This window comes from Heloderma suspectum, chromosome 5 (genome assembly GCF_057233095.1).
Source record: "Heloderma suspectum isolate Gila_16-S chromosome 5, 16-S_ref, whole genome shotgun sequence".
In the NCBI taxonomy this organism is placed as follows: domain Eukaryota; kingdom Metazoa; phylum Chordata; class Lepidosauria; order Squamata; family Helodermatidae; genus Heloderma; species Heloderma suspectum.
Window position 1 is genome coordinate 162031452 of NC_139462.1, and position 19522 is coordinate 162050973.

Here is a 19522-nt window from a genome sequence, read left to right on the forward strand (position 1 = left end):
TATATGATATGACCCCTAAGGCACCATGCGGTGCAGAGCCTGCCATTTCACATCCTGTAGCTGCCTGCTGAGGTGTGTCTTTGAACTGTTGTAAATATATTCTGGAACAATTATATTTTCCTACTATATCCTCAACCAGAAGAACAAACCCTATATTGGCTTTCAGAATCACAAAATTTTCAAAAAGGCAGCTGAGTGGAGTGTAAAATGAACAAATGCAGCTGGCAGAGCTTATAGCAGCCCTTCAGCAATGTGCAGTGGGGGGTATGAGAAACGGAGTTCTACAAGCAGTTCTCTATTATCATCTGTTAAATGTTTGGCTGTATATATGCATACACATAGGTGGAACTGTAACAAAATGTTGCAGCGTATCTCCAGTCCCTCACCATAGTGCTTCTGTCCAGGGGTCCAGCTAGCTTGAAATAACAGCCTTGTAGTTCTGTTTGGGGTTGCAGATTGGTGTGTGTGCGTGTGTGTGTGTGGGGGGGGGTATTTCAGGAGGTGAAAAATAACACATTTTTTTTCCTGCTCTCCTGAAACCCCTGCTTTGCTATATATCACTAAAGGGCTCTCGTTTGGGGCTGGCTGTCACCTGGCTGCATCAGAAGGAGAAGTGAGACAGCAAACCCCACTTGATTGGCCTGGCTGAGACCAAGAAGCATTTGTCTCCTCTCTTCCTAGAACAATTACCTTCACTCTCCATTCGATGTGGCAATAATTGTTACAATGCAATGTTATGGAAGGATTGGTGTCTGAATTTGCCTGTTTTCCTTTTCCCTCCTGCCATTCCTGTTTTCCCTGTATCATGTCTGTTAAATTATATGCTATTGCTTTAACTTGCAAGCCATCTTGAGTGCATTGGCAGGAACATAACATGCCATGAAATAAAGAAATGGTATAGTGCAGAGAGGGATATTTTAACCTCATCGTGCCTCCTCCAACTCTAATTCCCCTTTCCAGGAAACCTGCTGATACCTCCGACTTTTTTCAAACCAGACAAGGAATTGTATTAGGGTTGGAGGAAGGGAGAGTTACGAGTTTCTATCCAGCCTAGGGAGATGGAAATTTGAGACAGACTAAAATGAGCATGGATTTATTTATTTATTCATTCATTCATTCATTCATTCATTCATTTCATTTCTATACCGCCCAATAGCCGAAGCTCTCTGGGCGGTTCACAAAAATTAATTTCCAAGAATCCGACCGGCAGAATCTGCTGCGGAGTGACCTCCTTGGGCCATCTGGGAGTCTGTGGACTTCCGGATCTTTTTTCCTTTTCTTTTTTACTTTCCTGAAATTTACACAAATTTATTCATAGGAAAATGGGCAAGTTTCCGCTGAGACTGGTAAATATGCACAGGAAAAAATTGAATGGAATGGGGGACAATACACTAAGTGTGACGTGCTAATGTAAATGATGTAAATTGTTACGGACCCTCTTATGGAGGGGTATTTGTGTATTTTTCCACATAATGGAAAAAAAATTGAATCCGCCTGTGAACAGATGCCAGAATGAACAACACCGCACAATCCATGAAATGCGTGCGGGACGGGCTTCACAAAATCCGGGCATCCCTAATCCAGCCCAAAGAAATTATGCACAGTGAGTGCCATTGACAGCATAGTAATTGGACAATCATGGATAGGGATGGATGGACCCATCTCTGTCTGGGGTGTGGGGGAGCTTGACGAGCTGCCCCCCCCCACGCACGGCCCGGACCTGCTTGGCAAGCCTCCCTGCTCACCCCACCTGCCGAGCCACCCCTCCTCTCCTCACCAAGGACTCCAGCAATCAAGCCCTTGTGCTTTATGCGCACAAGGGCTTGACTGCCGGAGTCCTTGGTGAGGCCAGCCCCCAACGCTCTCCTACTGGGGAGGCCAGGGCGAGAACACTTGGATACCACCAAGGCCCTTCCTCCCCGTGCTGGCTGTCAAGGGCTTCCTTGACAGCCGGCAGAGGTAGGATGGGTCCCGGCACAGCCAGCCCCCAGCGCTCTCACCCTGGCCTCCTCTTAAGGAGGCCTCCTATTATTCCTCTGTGGCACCCCAGAGAATGTTGGGTTGCCACAGCATTCCCAACCACTTGCTGAGTTCTGGAGCACTTGGCAGCCAGGTCCCTCAACACTCCAGGGCTCGGTGAGAGGGTTCCGGGAAGCTGGCGGGGGGGGGCATCCACTGGACTCCACCCCCTCTTCAGATTCCCACGCCATCCCTAATCATGGATATGTTGCAGGTAAACAGTAAACTTTGGCCTCTGACACTCTGTGCTGTCTTTTTTGAGTACCACATCCATGCAACATCATGACACAGAAAGAAATTAAGTTCCTAAATTAGCTTAAACATAGTTTATTCCCACCACTAGGGAGCAGTAAGACATTGACATACAGCTGGCAATTCTCTCTCAATGGGCATTTTGGCCTTTAGAGATTGAATTAGCGTGATGTTCTGCTATAATATAATGTGTTGAATGCATCAAGAAGGAGCCCTTTATATATTCAGAGACGAGGATGCCCATATAAAATGCTTTCTGTGGCTATCCGCATTGAACAATGCGGTTTCTGTGTACCCTGATAGAATATTGTTTCCTGCTGAGCAAGGTTATTTTCAGTCAGTCACTTTTTATTAGATAGGACACTTCACTCTTATAAAATATTTAAATCTCAACAGCAGCTTTTTGTTCTATTAATTCAAGGAAAGGGATGAGCAACCTAAGAGTGACCAAACTTTGCTTTCTACCACAACAGTTTGAGGAAGGCATCTTGGATTGCTGCATGTATCTTCTGGATAAGAGCCAACTCAAGCCCAGTGCTAAAAAAAATCCTGCCATCGTCTCCAGGGCCATGTCAGCTTTGGTATGTCCTTAAATCAAGGTTTTAACGCAGATTGGTTTCTTTTAGATCAGGGAGAAGAAAACCGTAAGTCTATTCCTTTTATCAATCTGTGCCTTAGCCACTCCAGGCCAATCCAGATGTTACTCCCTGGTCATAATTGTAGAAGGCCGTTGCAAACATTGCAAGCAATTCATGCGGCAGGAAGCAACATTTAAATTCTCCAGTGTGTTTGCACACCATGGGTTGTGTAAACCCAGGTGTTGGCCCATGAATGCTGCATATGTTTAGACCAGTGCAACATGGTGGAAGCATTCAAATATTATTGCAAAGATGGACAGACTACATGGGAGGTGCAGCCTGGCCAAAGAGTCCTGGGGCACTCGAAGATATTTGCTAGGGAAGCAAGCACCCTCCTCACTATTGCAGTTTGCTCCAAGATCCAGCTTGCTGGCACCGACATGGACTGAAGTGAAAGAATGTCCCATAAAGGGGTGGGAAGTAAGGCTTCTGTACAAGAATTCTGTCAGTGTAGCAGGTCAGCAACATTAGGTGAGAGAGTTCAGGTGACCAGGGAATGTTTGGCTATGGTACTCTTCTTATGGAGCTCCCTCCCAAGAGAAGTCTGCCTGGTACCTACCCTGTTATCCTTTAGGGGTCAGGCAAAAGCCTTTCTATGTTCCCAAGCTTTTTAGGGGTTTTAAGCTGCTGTTTTAGTTGCTATTTTGTTTTTATGCTGATTGTATTTCATGTTCCTGTTTAATTTTGTATGTAAACTGTCGGGCAATCTGTAGGATAGTATATAAGTTTCTTAAATTAAAAAAAAAACCTAAGAGAGTAATCCTATGTCCCCTAGACAGAGTCTGGGGAAGACAGGATTTTTCGGTTTCCCAGCTCTGAGCTCGTAGACAGCACTATGAGCTCGTAGCTGGGAAACCATGCTCCCTGCCCCCTCCCCTCCCCCTCGTAGCCGGAGCAGAGAGGACCATGGCAGTTGCCCCTCCATGCCTTGCCATAATAATCACACGGAGCATAGACAGGGTGAAAAGGGAGCACTCCCGGGGGCGGGCAAAGGAGGAGACCACAGAAGCTGTTTTAGACAGCTTCCTATGTGGCCTCCAGCCCCGTTCCTGCCCCCTCCTGGAATCCGTGCTTAGATGCCTGAAACAGGGTGCTTAAGGCAAGCTTCAGGACAGCCAGAGCACGGAAGGAATCTTCTCCTCTGTGCTTCAACCGCCCTGCATTGGATAGGTGGTCGCCTCCGACTTCAGAGAAAAAGGGAGGCGACCATCTATCTCAATAGGATTGTGCCCTAAATAAAATAAAAGGGGAGGCTGTTGTTCCATCATTGCATCTTGCAATTTCCCTACTCGTGGAGGAAGCACCACAATCCCAACCCCATCCTTATGATCCGGTGTTCAATGCAATTGGAACTGACAGAATCCCTGTCCAAATGTCTGGAGACAGTGAGTGGCTGGATGGGGAGGAATAAGCTGAAGCTGAACCCTGACAAGACCAAGGTACTTTTGGTGGGGGACAAGAGGAGGTTGGGGGATGTCGACCTGGTGTTGAATGGGGTATGGCTACCCTTGAAAGACCAGGTCCACAGCCTGGGGGTCATTTTAGACTCCCAGCTGTCCATGGAGGCTCAGGTGTCAGCTGTGAGCCAGACAGCGCTGTACCAACTCCATCTGATACGGCGGCTGCACCCCTACCTTCTCGACCATCTGCTCCCATCGGTAATACATGCCCTGGTCTCCTCTCATTTAAACTACTGTAATGTGCTCTACTTGGGGTAACCCTTGAAGACGGTTCAGAAGCTGCAGCTGGTGCAGAACGTAGCAGCCCGCCTGATTAAAGGCAGTCGCCGGCGTGATCACATCACTCCGGTGCCGAAGGAGTTGTACTGGTTACCAGTTGTTTTCTGGGCCAAATTCAAGGTGTTGGTTTTGACCTTTAAAACCCTATATGGTTCTGTCCCAGACTATCTTAAGGAGCGCCTCCAACAGCACCAGACAGGCCGCTCAACAAGATCAGCCTCGGATGGCCTTCTCTCTGTCCCATCAGCCAGAACAGCTAGGCTGGTGAGGTCGAGGGAGAGGGCCTTTTCTGTGGTGGCCCCCATTCTGTGGAACTCCCTCCCTAGGGAACTCTGCCATGCCCCCTCTTTAATAAGCTTCCGCCATGCATTTAAAATGTGGTTGTTCAGGCAGGCATTTGGGGTGGGCTAGGGTATTTTTAGAAATATGCTGTTTTAATATGGAATTTTATTGTTTTAAACTGTTGTGTTATTGTACATTGCCCAGAGTGGCCGGGTAACGAGCCAGATGGGCGATTAAAAAAATTAATAAATAAATAAACAAACAAACAAACAGTGCTGATCACATCTTAGTGGAGGGGTGCCTTTCAGGAGCTCAGCAAGTGGCATACAACCTTCTGCTGTTCACCCAGTTCCCTTGATCATGCCATTGTTTTCTCTGTTTTGCTTCAGTGGAGTTCAAGGTGGCCAGTGGTCTCCTGTCCATAAAGTGAGCAAACAGCCCTGCTTAGCTTCAGCAAAGCTGCTACATCATATGCCTTCAGATCATGCCCTGTACACCTATCATGGCCATAGCATAATGATTTTATAGTTTTATATCTAGCAGATTATCTGCTATCAGTAATTAGTTGTTCTGAAATGTACTTTTCTAAACAGAGGGAAAGAGCCTAGAATGGAAGGGTAACCGGAGATATTCCTCAGTGCAGAAACTCTTTCCTCGAAATCCAGACAATTGGTGCAGCACAAGTTGTAAAGGATGGATCCAATGAATATATCGAAGTTGACCCAGGAATGTGCAGTCATTCAATCACTGTAAACACATTACACAAAAATGCCATATGATACTGGTCTTTAAGACTCAAATGATAACTCTCCAACTTGCAGCACATAGAAAGCTCCTATTCTAGGGTGTTGAAAGCCCAGTGTGGCTTCTGCTGGGTAGCAAAGAGTCCATCAGGTGTTAATCTAGGCGTGGTACAGAACATGGTCAAAATGTAGAGGGCAGGTGAGCTGTACAGTTTTGTTCTCTCCATCTGTGACTCAGGTTAACTCTGAGGACGATCAAGGAGTGTTGTTTGCTAGCTGGTCGGGACGCTATCTCGGTGGTACCTCTCCTCTGGCCTGGACAGGAAGTGTCCCAATTTTGCAGCAGTATTACAAAACCAAAAAAATTGTCCTTTATGCCCAGTGCTGGGTTTTCTCCGGCGTGCTTACCACAGGTAAGGCCTGCACCTTGGAGGTGGCCAAACTCTTCTGTGACTTACCTAAGTGCATCTATTTATTTATGTTTATGGCAAATAATATGTGGAACCTCCATGGCCAGAAGCTGCACACCTTGGAATACCAAATACTGGGAAATATATCAGGGCCAATCCATTGCCTTCATGATCTGCATGTAGGCTTCCCCCAAGATAACTGGCTGGCCACTCTTGGGAACAGGATGTTGGGCTAGAAAGATAGACCTTTGGTCTGATTCAGCAGGGCTCTTCTTAGGTTTGAAGATTCTAAGAAACTATAGCACAGAATCACCATCAAACTCACTCCAGCATTTACCCTTCTGTGGCCTCCAGCCGGGCCTTATATGTCCAACTGGGAATGGAGTCCAGTCCTTGCTCCATCCCTTAGGTTCTAAAGCACCCCTCAACAATCTGGCATCCTCCAGATGTGTTGGACTACAGCTCCCACCATCCATAGCCAGCATGGCCCGTGGCTATCTGGGGACGCTGGGGCTTGTACAACACATCTGGAAGGTGTCAGGTTGGCGAAGGCTGTTCTGAGACTTAGAAAGATCCCTGAAGGCATCATGAGCTATAACTAACAACTTAGAGCTGACATATTTCTCTTTATTTCAGTTATGCGCAGTCTGGGGATTCCAGCTAGAAGTGTGACCAATTTTGCCTCAGCTCATGATACAGAACAAAATCTTCGAGTTGATGTTTACTTGAATGATAAGGGAGAAAAACTGAACTCGCTGTCAAGAGATTCAGTTTGGTAATCATCACTAATTTTATCCTTTTCTGAAATCCTTACTCCTAGGAAAATATCATGGGAACAGGGGAGGCTGAGAGCCTAATACTTCTGGCACTGAATATGATCCTCTCCTCCTTCTACCCATTGGTATTATACAAATACAAGTGGAAGCCAGGGATCTACTCATAAGCAGACATTTTAGTGTCCTTTATCATCTTTAAATAATTAGGCCCTCAACATTCAGTTTTTGAGCAGAAATTGCCATTAAAGTTTTGCAGTTCTAAATCACTGCATTTTTAATTCTGTCCTTTAAAAGAGCTAAGATCCCTGGGGCTTCTCAGGTCCTTCTCTTCCGACCGCAGTCATTTGTACTTCCCAAAAAGCCATTCCTGAAAGTCAGGAAACCCCTGTGGCACTGCTATGGCTATATTGTAAGGGGCCACAGCTGGAGAGGAAAATCAGTTGCCTTTCCATGCGCACATATGTGGAAGTGCTTTATGCACATGGGCCTCTTTGCATCCCAGCTTTAAAGTGGTGTGAAAATGCTGTTATTAAAAGCAGCATGGATGTGAAGAGGCCAGTAATGCATGCCTGGTCCTTGCCAAAGAATAAACAGGGCATGACCAGTTCCCTTCACAGTCACTCAAAAGCACAAGTAACTGTTCTTCTCCAGACCTGATGCACCCACACTCCTTGGCTGGCTGCACCTGCGAATAATCTCTTTCAGAGCTGCTCAGGGGAGGAGATGCTTTGCATACAGGAGAACCCACGTTCAATCTGTGGCATTTCCAGTGGTAAAGAACTGAGGTAGCAAGGTGGCCATGCCGGCTGGGCCTTATGGGAATTATAGTCCCAAACATCTGAAGGGCTTCAGATTGCCTACCCAGGTATAGACAAATGTAAATACAGGTGTGCAATAAATACTTTAAAAACCAAAAAACCCACTTCAGTAGATTACCAAGTTATACTCGAAACAATTGACTAGACCAGCGTCCCCCAAACTGGTACCCTCCAGGTGTGTTGGACTTAAATTCCCATAATTCCTAGATATCATAACATATCTGGAGGGCACCAGGTGGGGGAAGGCTGAAGTGGACTGTCACCATTAAAGAATAGCATTTTTATGACAAGCTGACATAAGAATAACACATTTGAACGCAGCAAGTCTAACCAGATAAGTATTTGCAGAGAAAAGAACCAGAAGCATCTCAAAAGCTGCCTTGAGCACCATTTCCTTGATATAAAGGCTCTACCAAGCCCAAGGCCTGGTAGAGCCAGATGACCTAGTTTAACCTTTCCCAACCAGGTTGTCCTCCTGATATGTTGGGAGTCCAACACATCTGGAGGGCAACCAGGTTTGGGAAGGCTGGTCTGGATCAGGGGTGGGGAACTTCTTTCAGCCCAAGAAGCTCTCAGGGGCCACATTCCAGTGGTGGATGGGGCCAAAGGCAAAGGGGGCAAGGCCAAAGGCCAAAGGTGTGGTGCCAGAATCTAGACAGGCCAATGGCCTGACTTCATGCATTCATTCATCATCTAGCATTCTCTGTGACTTGCATTAAGCTTTAAGTTACATCAAGCGGACAGTTCTTACGTATGCCTTCTTATATAGTCTAATATATATCAGGCTGATTTAGCCTAGAAGCCATAGTTGAGATTCATTTTTTCTTTTCCATTCTGAAATCCTACTGAATATAGGAACTTCCACGTATGGAATGATGTCTGGATGAAAAGGCCGGACTTACCAAAGGGCTTTGATGGCTGGCAGGCGATTGATGCCACACCTCAGGAACAGAGCCAAGGTAAGACTTGACACATGAGCACAAGCAACTCCAAGTTTAAATTTTGATATTAAAAATTGGTTAAATTTGCCGCCGACCCACATGGTTGCCACACTGATCCCCAGGATTCTAAAGAATGGATAAAGCCGGGCCAACATAGGTGACTCAGTCCTCATTAAGAAATGTTGTCCAGAAATCTAGACAACCCCCTACCTTTATTTCATGTTCATGGCTTCCCACATTTAGCATGAAAAAGGTCAAACAGCAATGTGTCAAACTTGCATCTGGGTGAGGTCTTACATGTCAATGTGGAGCATTGTCAGCTGTTTTCCACAAGAGGCATTTATTGGGCACTTGTGATTCCATACCCACAGTTGCTTATGGGTTCTTTAGACAATATCGTGATCCTCCAGTTTTGCTTCCTTTTTTTTAGAGCACTTTCCCATTTTTATTTTTATTTTTAGAGTGGGGAAAATTGAGTATTATTTCTGAAAGTGAAAGAAAAGGTATTTTCCTACTTGTGTAATTTTGATATTCTGCTATAGCACAGCGCCAGCTAGAGGTTATGGAGTGGAAAAGCAGGAACAGAAAGGCTCTTTGTGTAGAGCTCAGATCCCAATTCTGGGACAAAAACAAAAGTAGATGCAGCGGTTAACCGCCTCATGTAGAAAACTTGCAAGACTTTGGGAATCATTTCCTGCTGCTAACGTTAGTCTCTCTATACGCTAGCCTGTTTCTGTAGAGATTAAACAAGATTCCTGACAGCATACTGGGCTGGGAATTGCAACCTTGGCTACCAGAAGTGAACATGCAAAATAAATGTGGGATCATCAACTCTTTCATCTGACAGAATTGGGGGAGGCAGAAGGGGACAACTTTGAAACCAAAGTGTCAGGAGACCAAAGAAATCGGGAGAGTGAAAGGTGAATGTGGGAAAGGGAGTATTGTTAATAGTCCCTGTAAAGCAATTCATATACTGACCTTGTACAGGAGAATATTAAATGCCTATCAACATAATGTCTAGCAGCTAACATCAAAACGCACACTGCATACTTCTATGCCATGCAGTGTAGAGGGACATAGTCTGGTTTGCTTGAGCATCTGTATTGATCAAACTGTGGTGTGTGCATTTTCTGCAACACATTCAAATGTCTACCTTGCTCACCACACTGAGGTACAATGCTTGTTAATTTCAGAAGATCCATAAAAGTTTTCTGTTCCAAATATTTTCATAAATATGCAGAATTACAGGTCACAAAGACCTGCAAATGGAAGTGTAGGACAATGGGAAACAGCACATTAGGAACTGGAACTTTACTTTAGCTATTGCTGACTATTATTTATCTGCCATTGAATTCTGGATGGACATACTGATACTATGTGATGGGCCCATGGGTTCTGAGTACTGAGAGAAAAACAATTAACATTCTTCTCTATAGGGATTTACCAGTGTGGCCCTTGTCCAGTAAATGCAATCAGAAAGGGTGATGTCTATCTTCCCTATGATTCCAAGTTCTTGTTTGCTGAAGTGAATGCAGACAGGGTGTTTTGGCTGGTAAAGAATGAGGAGGGGACAGAAAAATATATCAAGCTGCGTGAAGAAACTAAGGTGATAGGAAAGAGCATCAGCACCAAAGCTGTTGGAAAGAATATCCGTGAAGACATCACAGCTCAATACAAATTTCCAGAAGGTAACAAATGCATTGAATATTTTCAGCCAGACAGGAAATAATTATTTCCACATAGACTAGTAATTTAGGACTTTCATATGAAAGTTTAATGGGTAGCTTTTATTGTCTGAAATGGGTAAAAAGAAAATCTTAAGTATTCTCAAATGGGCTGGCCAGAATTAATAGTCACTAAGGACACAAGCCAGCCATGCTGGGAATTGTAGGACTTTTTTTCTGTCTAAACATGCATAGGATTGTGCCTAAAAGTGTATTAGGACGAATGTGTGAATTGATCCTAACATACATCTCAGATTTTTCAGTGTACACCTATACATTTAACATATGATGAGACAAACATGTCCTTTAAAATTCATGTAACATATACAGTAGCTATACTCAACAGAAAGTCAGATTTGGAAGCAGCACCCTGTCAAGTGTATAGGTAGAAGTTTGGCTGGTAATTCTTAACACAGGGAAAGAGAGAGCAAGGCCTGCCACACGCTCTGTATTTGATCAAAATAATAATAATTGTCCATGCCACTGATAACTGAAAGATCAGTGACTTCAGGGTTGTTTGCCTTTTTCCTGTTTTCCAGGTTCTCCCGAGGAAAGGAAAGCTGTGGAAAACGCTTGCTCCTATCTGCAGTGTGATAGTCTGGGAACCTGTGAGGTGACCCCTTTTGCTGAGCCCCTCAAGGCTGACCTGGAAGTTGGGATGGAAAGTGAAAAAGCATTGTGGCCAGGACAGCCCATTGATCTGAATATTGTTGTAAAGAACAAATCTGCAGGTGACTGGACAGTCAACCTTGCTGCCTCTTGCCAACTAGAATCATACACTGGGAAAGTAGAGGAGAGTCTTGTGGCTATCAAGCAGATTGTCCAAACAGAAGGCAAGCCAGGTGGGTATACCAAAAAGACAGCGGTTGTATTCCACATGCTTTTTATTACGATGATGGCTGCTCACTTTTCTACAGCAGAGGTGGGCAGAAAGTGTATGTCCAGATGTTTTGGGCTTGAACTTGCAGCATTCCTGAGGGGCTTCTGGGAGTTCAAGTCCCAAACATCTTGAGATCTACCTTCTGCCCACACTTGGAGGAAGGCCTCAAAGTTTATCCCACTGAGCCTCTCTGTTAGGAACACAATTCTTTGATCAGGGTACTGGGTGTACAGATTTACATTCCCCTATTGACAGAGTCTTTTCTGTCTCTCACATACACACTCCATTTACTTGTAATGTTTCCCAGTTGGAAGTGGACAACATCAGAGAAGTGAAAGAAGCCATGCCTTCTTCTTCATGGTCCTTTCCCCAGCTTCCCTGATGTCTTGCCTTCACAAACAGAAAGGAACACTCTAAACAAAATTAAAAGAGCCACCATGTTTCCTTCTTGTGTTGAGCAATGTTTCTCACTCTAGCAGTCACTTCTTTGTGTTGGTACAGTTATTCATATCCCTCTGAAAATACCAGCCGATGCTTACATAAAAACACTTACTGCAGTAGAGGATGAACTGATGGTCAAAGTTAATATTATTGCTGAAGTTCAAGAAACAAACAAGAAACTCACAGAAGAGTTGACTCTAAACTTTCAGTACCCACCTCTCAAAGTGGAGGTAAGAAGTTAAATAATAGCAACTCAGTGATGAGATACAGTGGGTGTTGGTATTTACAGAACCTGAGAGTACTTGAGCTGGAAATTGGAGTAAAATAAATAGGTAGATGGAAAAGAACTCTAGAAACAGAGGAGGTGCTCCAGTTAATTATTTATCAGAAAGCTGGCCAAAATCCTGGAGACTTGGAGTTCCACTCATCCCAACTTCTGGCACCTGGGGAGGGCCAGGAATTGAACTCGGAGAAAATGTGGCGTACATGTGCTTCTGCTGCAGGACAATTTGTGGTCCTCCTGATGTTTTGGCCTACAACTCCCGTCATCCCTCACCATTGGTATGCTGGCTAGGATTGATGGGAATTGTAGGCTAAAACATCTGGAGGGCCACAAGTTGCCCTCTTCCCCAGTTCTACTGAGACTCAGCAAAAATCCCTGATTGTCAGTTTGGGGATGATGCTGGCTGAATGTGCTCAGTCAATCTAGGCCCCTGAACTGACCTTTGCTAGGGTGTAGGGAAGCAAGTGACAGGCCCCTATTGGGGAGCGGGGGGAGCAGGGTGATTGTTTCAACTCTCCATGATTTCTCTATGCCAGTAGGAGAGAGGGTCTGTCACCTATCCAACCTCCACCCCATTTTTTTGCCTTCAGCATCCACATGTGGATGATGAAGGCTAGAATTATATTCTGTATTTATATTACATACATGTTATGTATTCTTTCTTTAGTTGAATCTGCTCTTCTGCGACCCTTCTTTTACAGATGGCGGAAACTGCAAAGATTAATCAAGATTTTACCTGTGCATTTATTTTCAAGAATACATTGTCCATTCCCTTGGAAAACTGCAAACTGTATGTAGAAGGCCTAGGCATCTTTAGGATGGAAACATTTGATCAAGGGTAAGGTGAACATGGCTCAAAGAGGCTGCCATAAAGTGTTTCCAACTCTAGCTTGCAGTGTCTCTCGCACAGAGCTCTCTGCCTCTCTCTCTCTCAGACCTGCTACCTGAGATCTTAACTGAGAAGTTGAACCTAAATCCTCATACATACAAAACATCCATATGTGATATTGCTGAGCCATGATTCTTTTCTTGTTTCAGGTAATAGTTCAGTTAGATAATTTTGGGCTTTGGATGCAATGGTCTTACTGAGGATGGAGGATGCTTCAGAATGATCAGGGTGGAGAACTATAATTGGGTGGGGTAATAGATGACTCCACCCAGCCAGCCCTCCATGGATCAGATGATGTCAGGGGGTAAGGTCACACCCCTGACATCATCTGTTCTCCATCTGAAGCACCAGGTCGAGGACTTCCAGCCAGCGTTTCCATAGTAGTAATGTAAGAATGTAAGAAAATAGGAATTTTCATGTTGAATTAGACTAAAGGTCCATCTAGTCTACCACATTTCTGCAAGAATAGTCAGACCATTTTTATCTAACTTTATTTGTATATTACCCTTCAATATTACTATTTCCAGGGCAGTTAACAAAATAATAGCAATAAGATCATCAAGCATCAAGCATCAAGAACATCAACAAAACTAAACTAAAACTAAAATGGCCAATAAAAAACAACAAAAAGTTAGAGTGCATGGTAAAATGTCATGGTATTTCCTAGCATGAAAAAGATATCATAGTCACACCAGGCAAGTCTCCCTGGGGAGAGTTTCCCAGATGTGGCATCACAACCAAGTTAGTACACAGTTGCCTTTTCTCAAATGGTGAGGACAGCCAATGAAGGGCCTACGAAGATGACTGCAGTGCAGGGGTAGGTTGATTTGGGAGGAGGTACTTGGGTCTCAAGCCATGTAGGACTTTAAAGCAAGTGAGAGATCTGATCCAGAGGGAAGTCTGTGCACAAGAGACACCTGCTTGCGTACACACACACATATACATAACTCCTAGGTGGACTGCATAGTATTCCAGTTTCACAGATCCACAAATCTGTTTTCATATGTTATGATTAAGCTCAAAATCCTGTGGTAGATACATTGTTCCAGATCTTTGCAGATAAATCTATACCTGTCCACAGCATGTTGTGGGTGCCTTGCCATATGGTTGCCACATAGCTGGTAAATGTGGTGTGAAATATAGACTTAGAGAAGCCCTATGTTGGGCTGATCCAGAGTCCACTTTGGCCATACCACTGCCCCCAGGTCCAGTCATTCCTTGTGGGCACAGGCAGAAACTCCAGTGCATACTTGAAGCCACCTGCAAGGACTTCCCCTTTCATTTTGATTCAGGGAGAATTCCATGTGTGCCATACTTCGTGCATGGAGACAGAGATGTCTCCTCCTTGCCTATTTGTGCAGGAGGTCTTGCACATGAATTTTGATTGGAAAGTTTGTGTACAGAGAATGTAAGGGGTATTATGTATGTGTACTCTTTTAATTTCATTTTTCTCCTTTTTAGGGACATTGCACCTGGTGGAATATTTAAATCCAAAATAGTGTGTGCACCAAGGACGACTGGGCTGAAAAAGATAGTGGCCAAACTGAACTCCACCCAGCTAAAAGGAATAACTGTAGAAAAGATTATTTCCATCACTGAATAGGGGCATTTCCAAATGCCACCAGGCGGTGTCAGTAGAGGTGTGTGCGATGTATGGTGCTTTATTGACACTGCTTGCAGTTGCAGCCTTGATTATGGGCCAAAAGATGAGAGAGAAAGAGACCTAAATGTTAAGCTAAAAGAGTTTAAGTGGCTTAAGGATAGAGCTGTTTTGATTCTAGCTAATGGCAATTTAATAGAGATTATTCAAATCTCCTCTTGCACGTGTTGAAATTTGACAGCTTATGATGACTAAGAACATGATTTGTGAGATCTGGAGTGGCATAATGTAGATGGCTTTGGGAAGGAGCTGGTTCTGTTTGCCTTTTGCCACTGTTGGACTTTGTATAATGCCAGCAATACTCGCACCTCCTTGCCCTTTTAGTAGCTTTGCCAGCTGCTAATTCTGCCATTTCTGACTGCTTGTAATTTGCAGAGCTAACTGCAGTACATTATGAAGCTGGGCATAGTCAGCTTTCCTTCATGTGATAAGGTATGCATCATTTGGTACATTGTTCTATATACTTTTAACCAGGGCTGTGTGTATTCTGTAATCTACACAAGCATAAGGTTCAATCTGAGGCACAGACTTCAGCATCTTGAATATCTCATTTTTTAAAAAACAAGGGCATAATTCTGCCATGTACAGCTGGTCCCATATGTTGGTTAACAAGTATTTTATATTTTGCCAGTTTTCAGGACTGTCGATTTTGCCTAGAAATACTCTGACTCTTTGACAAAATAATCAGCTTTCTTGTACCTCTTCTACTATGTAATCTTTGTTTTTCTTCCCTCTGTATAGATGTCTTTCTTTCCCCGCTAAGAAGTTTAGCAAACCCCTTTAAGAAACTTTTGGTAGTGTAGTATAACAATAGGGCCCTAACGATTTGGGGCAGGGATTTTACAACCTGGATCCCCAAACAGTTTTTAAAAAGTCAAATAACCAGGTATTTATTATACATTCGTTATAGAGACATTTTCAATTGTTAACATTAAAAAAACACCTCCCCTACCCCTTCTTAGTGTTTTATTAATACACAAAAACATCCAGCAATTGAGGACATTTACTAAAAATTACACAGAAGATAAACGCATCCAGCTCTGCTTCCAACAGACAGCATTATACCTTAATTGGTTGTTCCTACCATCTCGAAACCTATAGGTTATCCTTTATGGATAAAGGTTATCCTTTATGGATAAAGGTTATCCTTTATGGACAGGCTATATCTAGATCCACACTACCACTAACGCAAATTATGTTACACTAGAATAAATGGCCTCTAGTGCAATGAGAGTAGCATTTGCCGGCATGATACATTTCCACCAAAAGTAACCTTCTTCCACTACACCTTAGCTTCCAGCTGAAACTAACACCCCCTCTACCCATCTTAGCTCTGAGGCTCATTTTCAGCTAACATCAAGCTTCTTTTGACTGGTGGTTTTTAATCAAATAGAAACTAATCCTTCTCAATCCATTCTGCCAGTCAAACTCCTCTTTATCCATTTTGCATGTGTTTCCCCACCCCCACACACCCTCTTTAAACCTTCCTTATAACCACTTTCAAAAGAAATTGTATGTGTATATATGTAAAATCAACCACACTTCAAACCAAACTATGTTCACCTGCTTATTGCCACGTGTTACCACAGAAACATCCTCCTCTGCATACACTTCCATACTTCCCTGCTAGCCTTTGGCTGGGCGAGCAGACAGTGCAACTCACCAGTCATTACATGGTATGGAAGGCCCATATGTGTTGAGATGTACATATATTGCCTCTGCAGCTACACTTGCTTCCCCATACTTAGCAGGAACAAAGTAGAATTCTATACATTTTAATAATCTATACAGGTTGCAGAATTCTGCTTTTCTTGGCATGGAATTTCAAAATTTCTTTAGCATACAGTTCATGTGGCCCTGGTCTTATCTCAGGAAGTTGGAGGTTTTCACTATGTGACCGCCAAACATGACATTTCACACCTATCTTCTGGATCCTTTTTCTGGTGCTTGTGAGCTTGCATACTGAAGTTTATTTGCTACAATTTTCATTACAATAAAAATTATTGTGTCTGTATTCTTCCCATTGTCTGTGTATTCTTCTAGAATAAGTAGCAAATTTAGGGACTAACAGGAAGACAAAATAAGAACAGCAGCTGGTTCACAATCTGAGGCTTCTGGGTGGTGGGCATTGGTCTTTTCTTGATTGCACTTGTGATGTGAGATGGGAAATCATATTAGAAATATTACGCATGTTTTGAAACATATGTAGTAGCATGGTTAAGTTCTTTGAGTAGTCTCTGTGTAGTCTACATATGAGAAAAGCCTGTGCTGAGCATCTTCAGAACCTTCTAGAGCTAGAAACTAGACTTTTTTTGGTGGCAAAGTATTGCCTCAAAGTGCAGTATGCATGTCCAAAGGGAGAGATCCCACACTTCCCCATATAGTTCACTACCATGGCAGAAACTATAGCAAAGAGGTGGGAGGGTTGTAGGGCTACACATATCACCACTTGAAGAAGTTAGTTACAGATAAGCAATCTATCTCTGTGCAGGCCTATGTATGGGAGACTAGCAAGCTCATTCAGCTGGAAGGTGGGAGAGGCTACCCTAGGAGAATAGAGATTGCAGGACTGCCCTGCCAAACAAGGCATCAGCCTGAGCCCAGATGTCCAAAGCAAAACATCTGATAACAGTCAAGGGCTAGGAACAGCAGTCTCTTGGCAAATGCCATGGTAGCCACCAGAGACTAAGTGAGATACACTTTGAAAGCATGTGAGCAAAGGGCAAGCTGGTAGTAGAGCTCAGTAAATGAGACCACAGCTAACTTAAGTGCCAAGAGAACAATCTATGCCTCTTCCAAGGACCAGCAAAGGAAATGAAAATGTTAGGCTCTGTCTTTCAAGATTAAGCCTGATTAACATAGAAAGTGAGACCATGATAGACATCCATGATACAAAGCAAGTGCCCATGACATCCACAGGTAACGGGATCACACAAGCAGGGTAAAATCCTGGTTGAGATGGAACTCCAAAACAACCTTCAGAAGTTAAGAGACTCCTAAAATGTTCCATAGGTGCTCTGTATAGGTTTTTTCCTCAATATATCTGCTTGCATAGACTTAATGAAAAAGAATATGTATGTGCAACCTTCTGTATTACAAAATGTCACAGCAAGCAGAAGCAATTGCAACAGAAGTGTTACAAAAACAGGACACACAATTTGAGAAGTGCTAAGGACTTAGAAGTGAGGTTGTTCGGAGCTATGGAATTTTTCTTTATATTGAGGGTGCAACTTACAGTAAGAAACACATTATTGGGGCTGAATCTACACATAGCACTTATACCGTTATCATAACCATTGGTGCCCATTGTGTCATGTGTACCAATAGTTATGACAATGGTATGATAATGGTACAAGTGACATGTGTAGATTCAGCATGGGTCTGCTTTTTTTTTTTTTTTTTAAGGAATAGCAGCTGTGGGGGCGGGGAGGGTTGAATCAAGACTGTGGGGCTGGGGGGGAGCGTGTGTGTTCACACGGTCACATGCACACACGCGCGCACACACACACACACTTTTCCTGTTAGACACACGCGTTCCCATATGTTGAAACCAGCCATATATATATTCTTACATTGCTCCCCTCAGTGAGATTCTATTCAAAGCTGTACTCAGAAGCTAGCCAGTCTGAAGTAGGAGCAATGTCATCTTCCTAAAGATGTGGAAAGGTCGTTTGGATATTATTTCTGTATTCTGCTGTGGCTAAAGTAAATATTTCAGCTTCATAAACTGAAAACTTTCCCTTTCTGTTGCATTATCTGGAGCACTGCCATGCGCCAACAGAGTGCCAACAGAGGGGAAATTAAGTAACCAACCATGTCTGCAGGACTGGGTTCAGCCTGACCCAGTTTAACAGTGTTGAAAATTGATGTGTGATAGAAACACACAGTGAATTAATTGTTGGTCCAAGATATTCCCACTTCCAGGGGCTTCTGTAGCTTAAACAGGCTGGGATGTGGTAAACCTAATCTGGACTTTTGTTTCAAGTGTTGTAAATGAGAGCCACAGGAAGTGTTGTAATGTTGGTACATCAGGAATTCACAGTAGTTAATGGTGTAGAAGCTAGTCTCTTCCTGATTCCTGGTTTTATTTCGTACCTTACATGCAGTGCTTAGACCTGGTTCACACATAATGCTAACCCATGGTTCATTTAACCCATGGTTTGTTGCCCTACGCCAGTTTGGTCCGGAAGATGATCAAACAAACCACAGTTTGTGTTCTCAGTCTCTGGGTTGTTTGTTTCCCTCCTCCTTTGCCCACTCCCTCTCTGTATTCCAAATGCCTTTATGGCACTGGAGTATGTTTAGCACCTGGAGGGTGTTGTTTTTTTTACCTTGCTTGCCTAATGTCTCTGTAGCCTGGTGGAACACCCCATGACCACATATTCATGGCTCTGGGTTCACACATCACCAGCACTACCAAGGGTTCACAACCTAACAGGAAACCATGAATTCTCTTTCTTCAGAATTCTAAAAGGACATCCTTACTGGACCATTTTGGCTGTTCCTCTTCCTTAGGGTTTTTTTTCCTAAAGATTTTTTGTGCTTCTGCAAACCGTGGGGTTCCTCCAACCCAGCTGATGCCTCCCTGTCATGCGTGAATGATAGCAATTTGACTATGTGGACCCACACTCAAATAATGTACAGTCAGGGCCAGAAATATTGGGACAAGGATAACTGTTTTGGCACTTGGCTTCTGTGCAACACCACATTGAAGTTGAAAGGAAACATATCCAAATGGTAGCAAAGTCAGGACTTTCAGCTGTAGTTCAAGGGCACTAAAGTGGGGCAGTAACCATTCAGGAAGGACAGCCAGTGGCATACACACACACCCATCGTTGGTGGCTCATAAGTAACGGAACGAATGGCTGACAAGCAGCTGCATGGCCAAGTGTGGCCTGTTTCCTGGGTACCCCATGACCAATCAAGCAGATAAAAGGCCTGGAGGTGGTTCTGAGTGTTACATTTGCATTTGGTAGCTGTTCACTGGAACTCCCAACATGAGGTCCAAAGAGGTGTCCATGCGAGTG

General features: G+C 43.8%; 1 protein-coding gene across 1 annotated transcript in view; it reads left to right on the forward strand.

Annotated features, from left to right (window-relative positions):
* Positions 1-16507, forward strand: part of TGM4 (transglutaminase 4) — a 27731-nt gene extending 11224 nt beyond the window's left edge. The window contains exons 6-14 of the mRNA XM_084858103.1: positions 2745-2852; positions 5912-6086; positions 6720-6858; positions 8533-8636; positions 10055-10306; positions 10882-11184; positions 11724-11893; positions 12648-12784; positions 14297-16507. Of these exons, the coding sequence (XP_084714229.1) occupies positions 2745-2852; positions 5912-6086; positions 6720-6858; positions 8533-8636; positions 10055-10306; positions 10882-11184; positions 11724-11893; positions 12648-12784; positions 14297-14438 (1530 nt within the window). The 3' untranslated portion in view covers positions 14439-16507. The remainder of the gene's footprint in view (positions 1-2744; positions 2853-5911; positions 6087-6719; positions 6859-8532; positions 8637-10054; positions 10307-10881; positions 11185-11723; positions 11894-12647; positions 12785-14296) is intronic.
* Positions 16508-19522: the final 3015 nt, after the last annotated feature.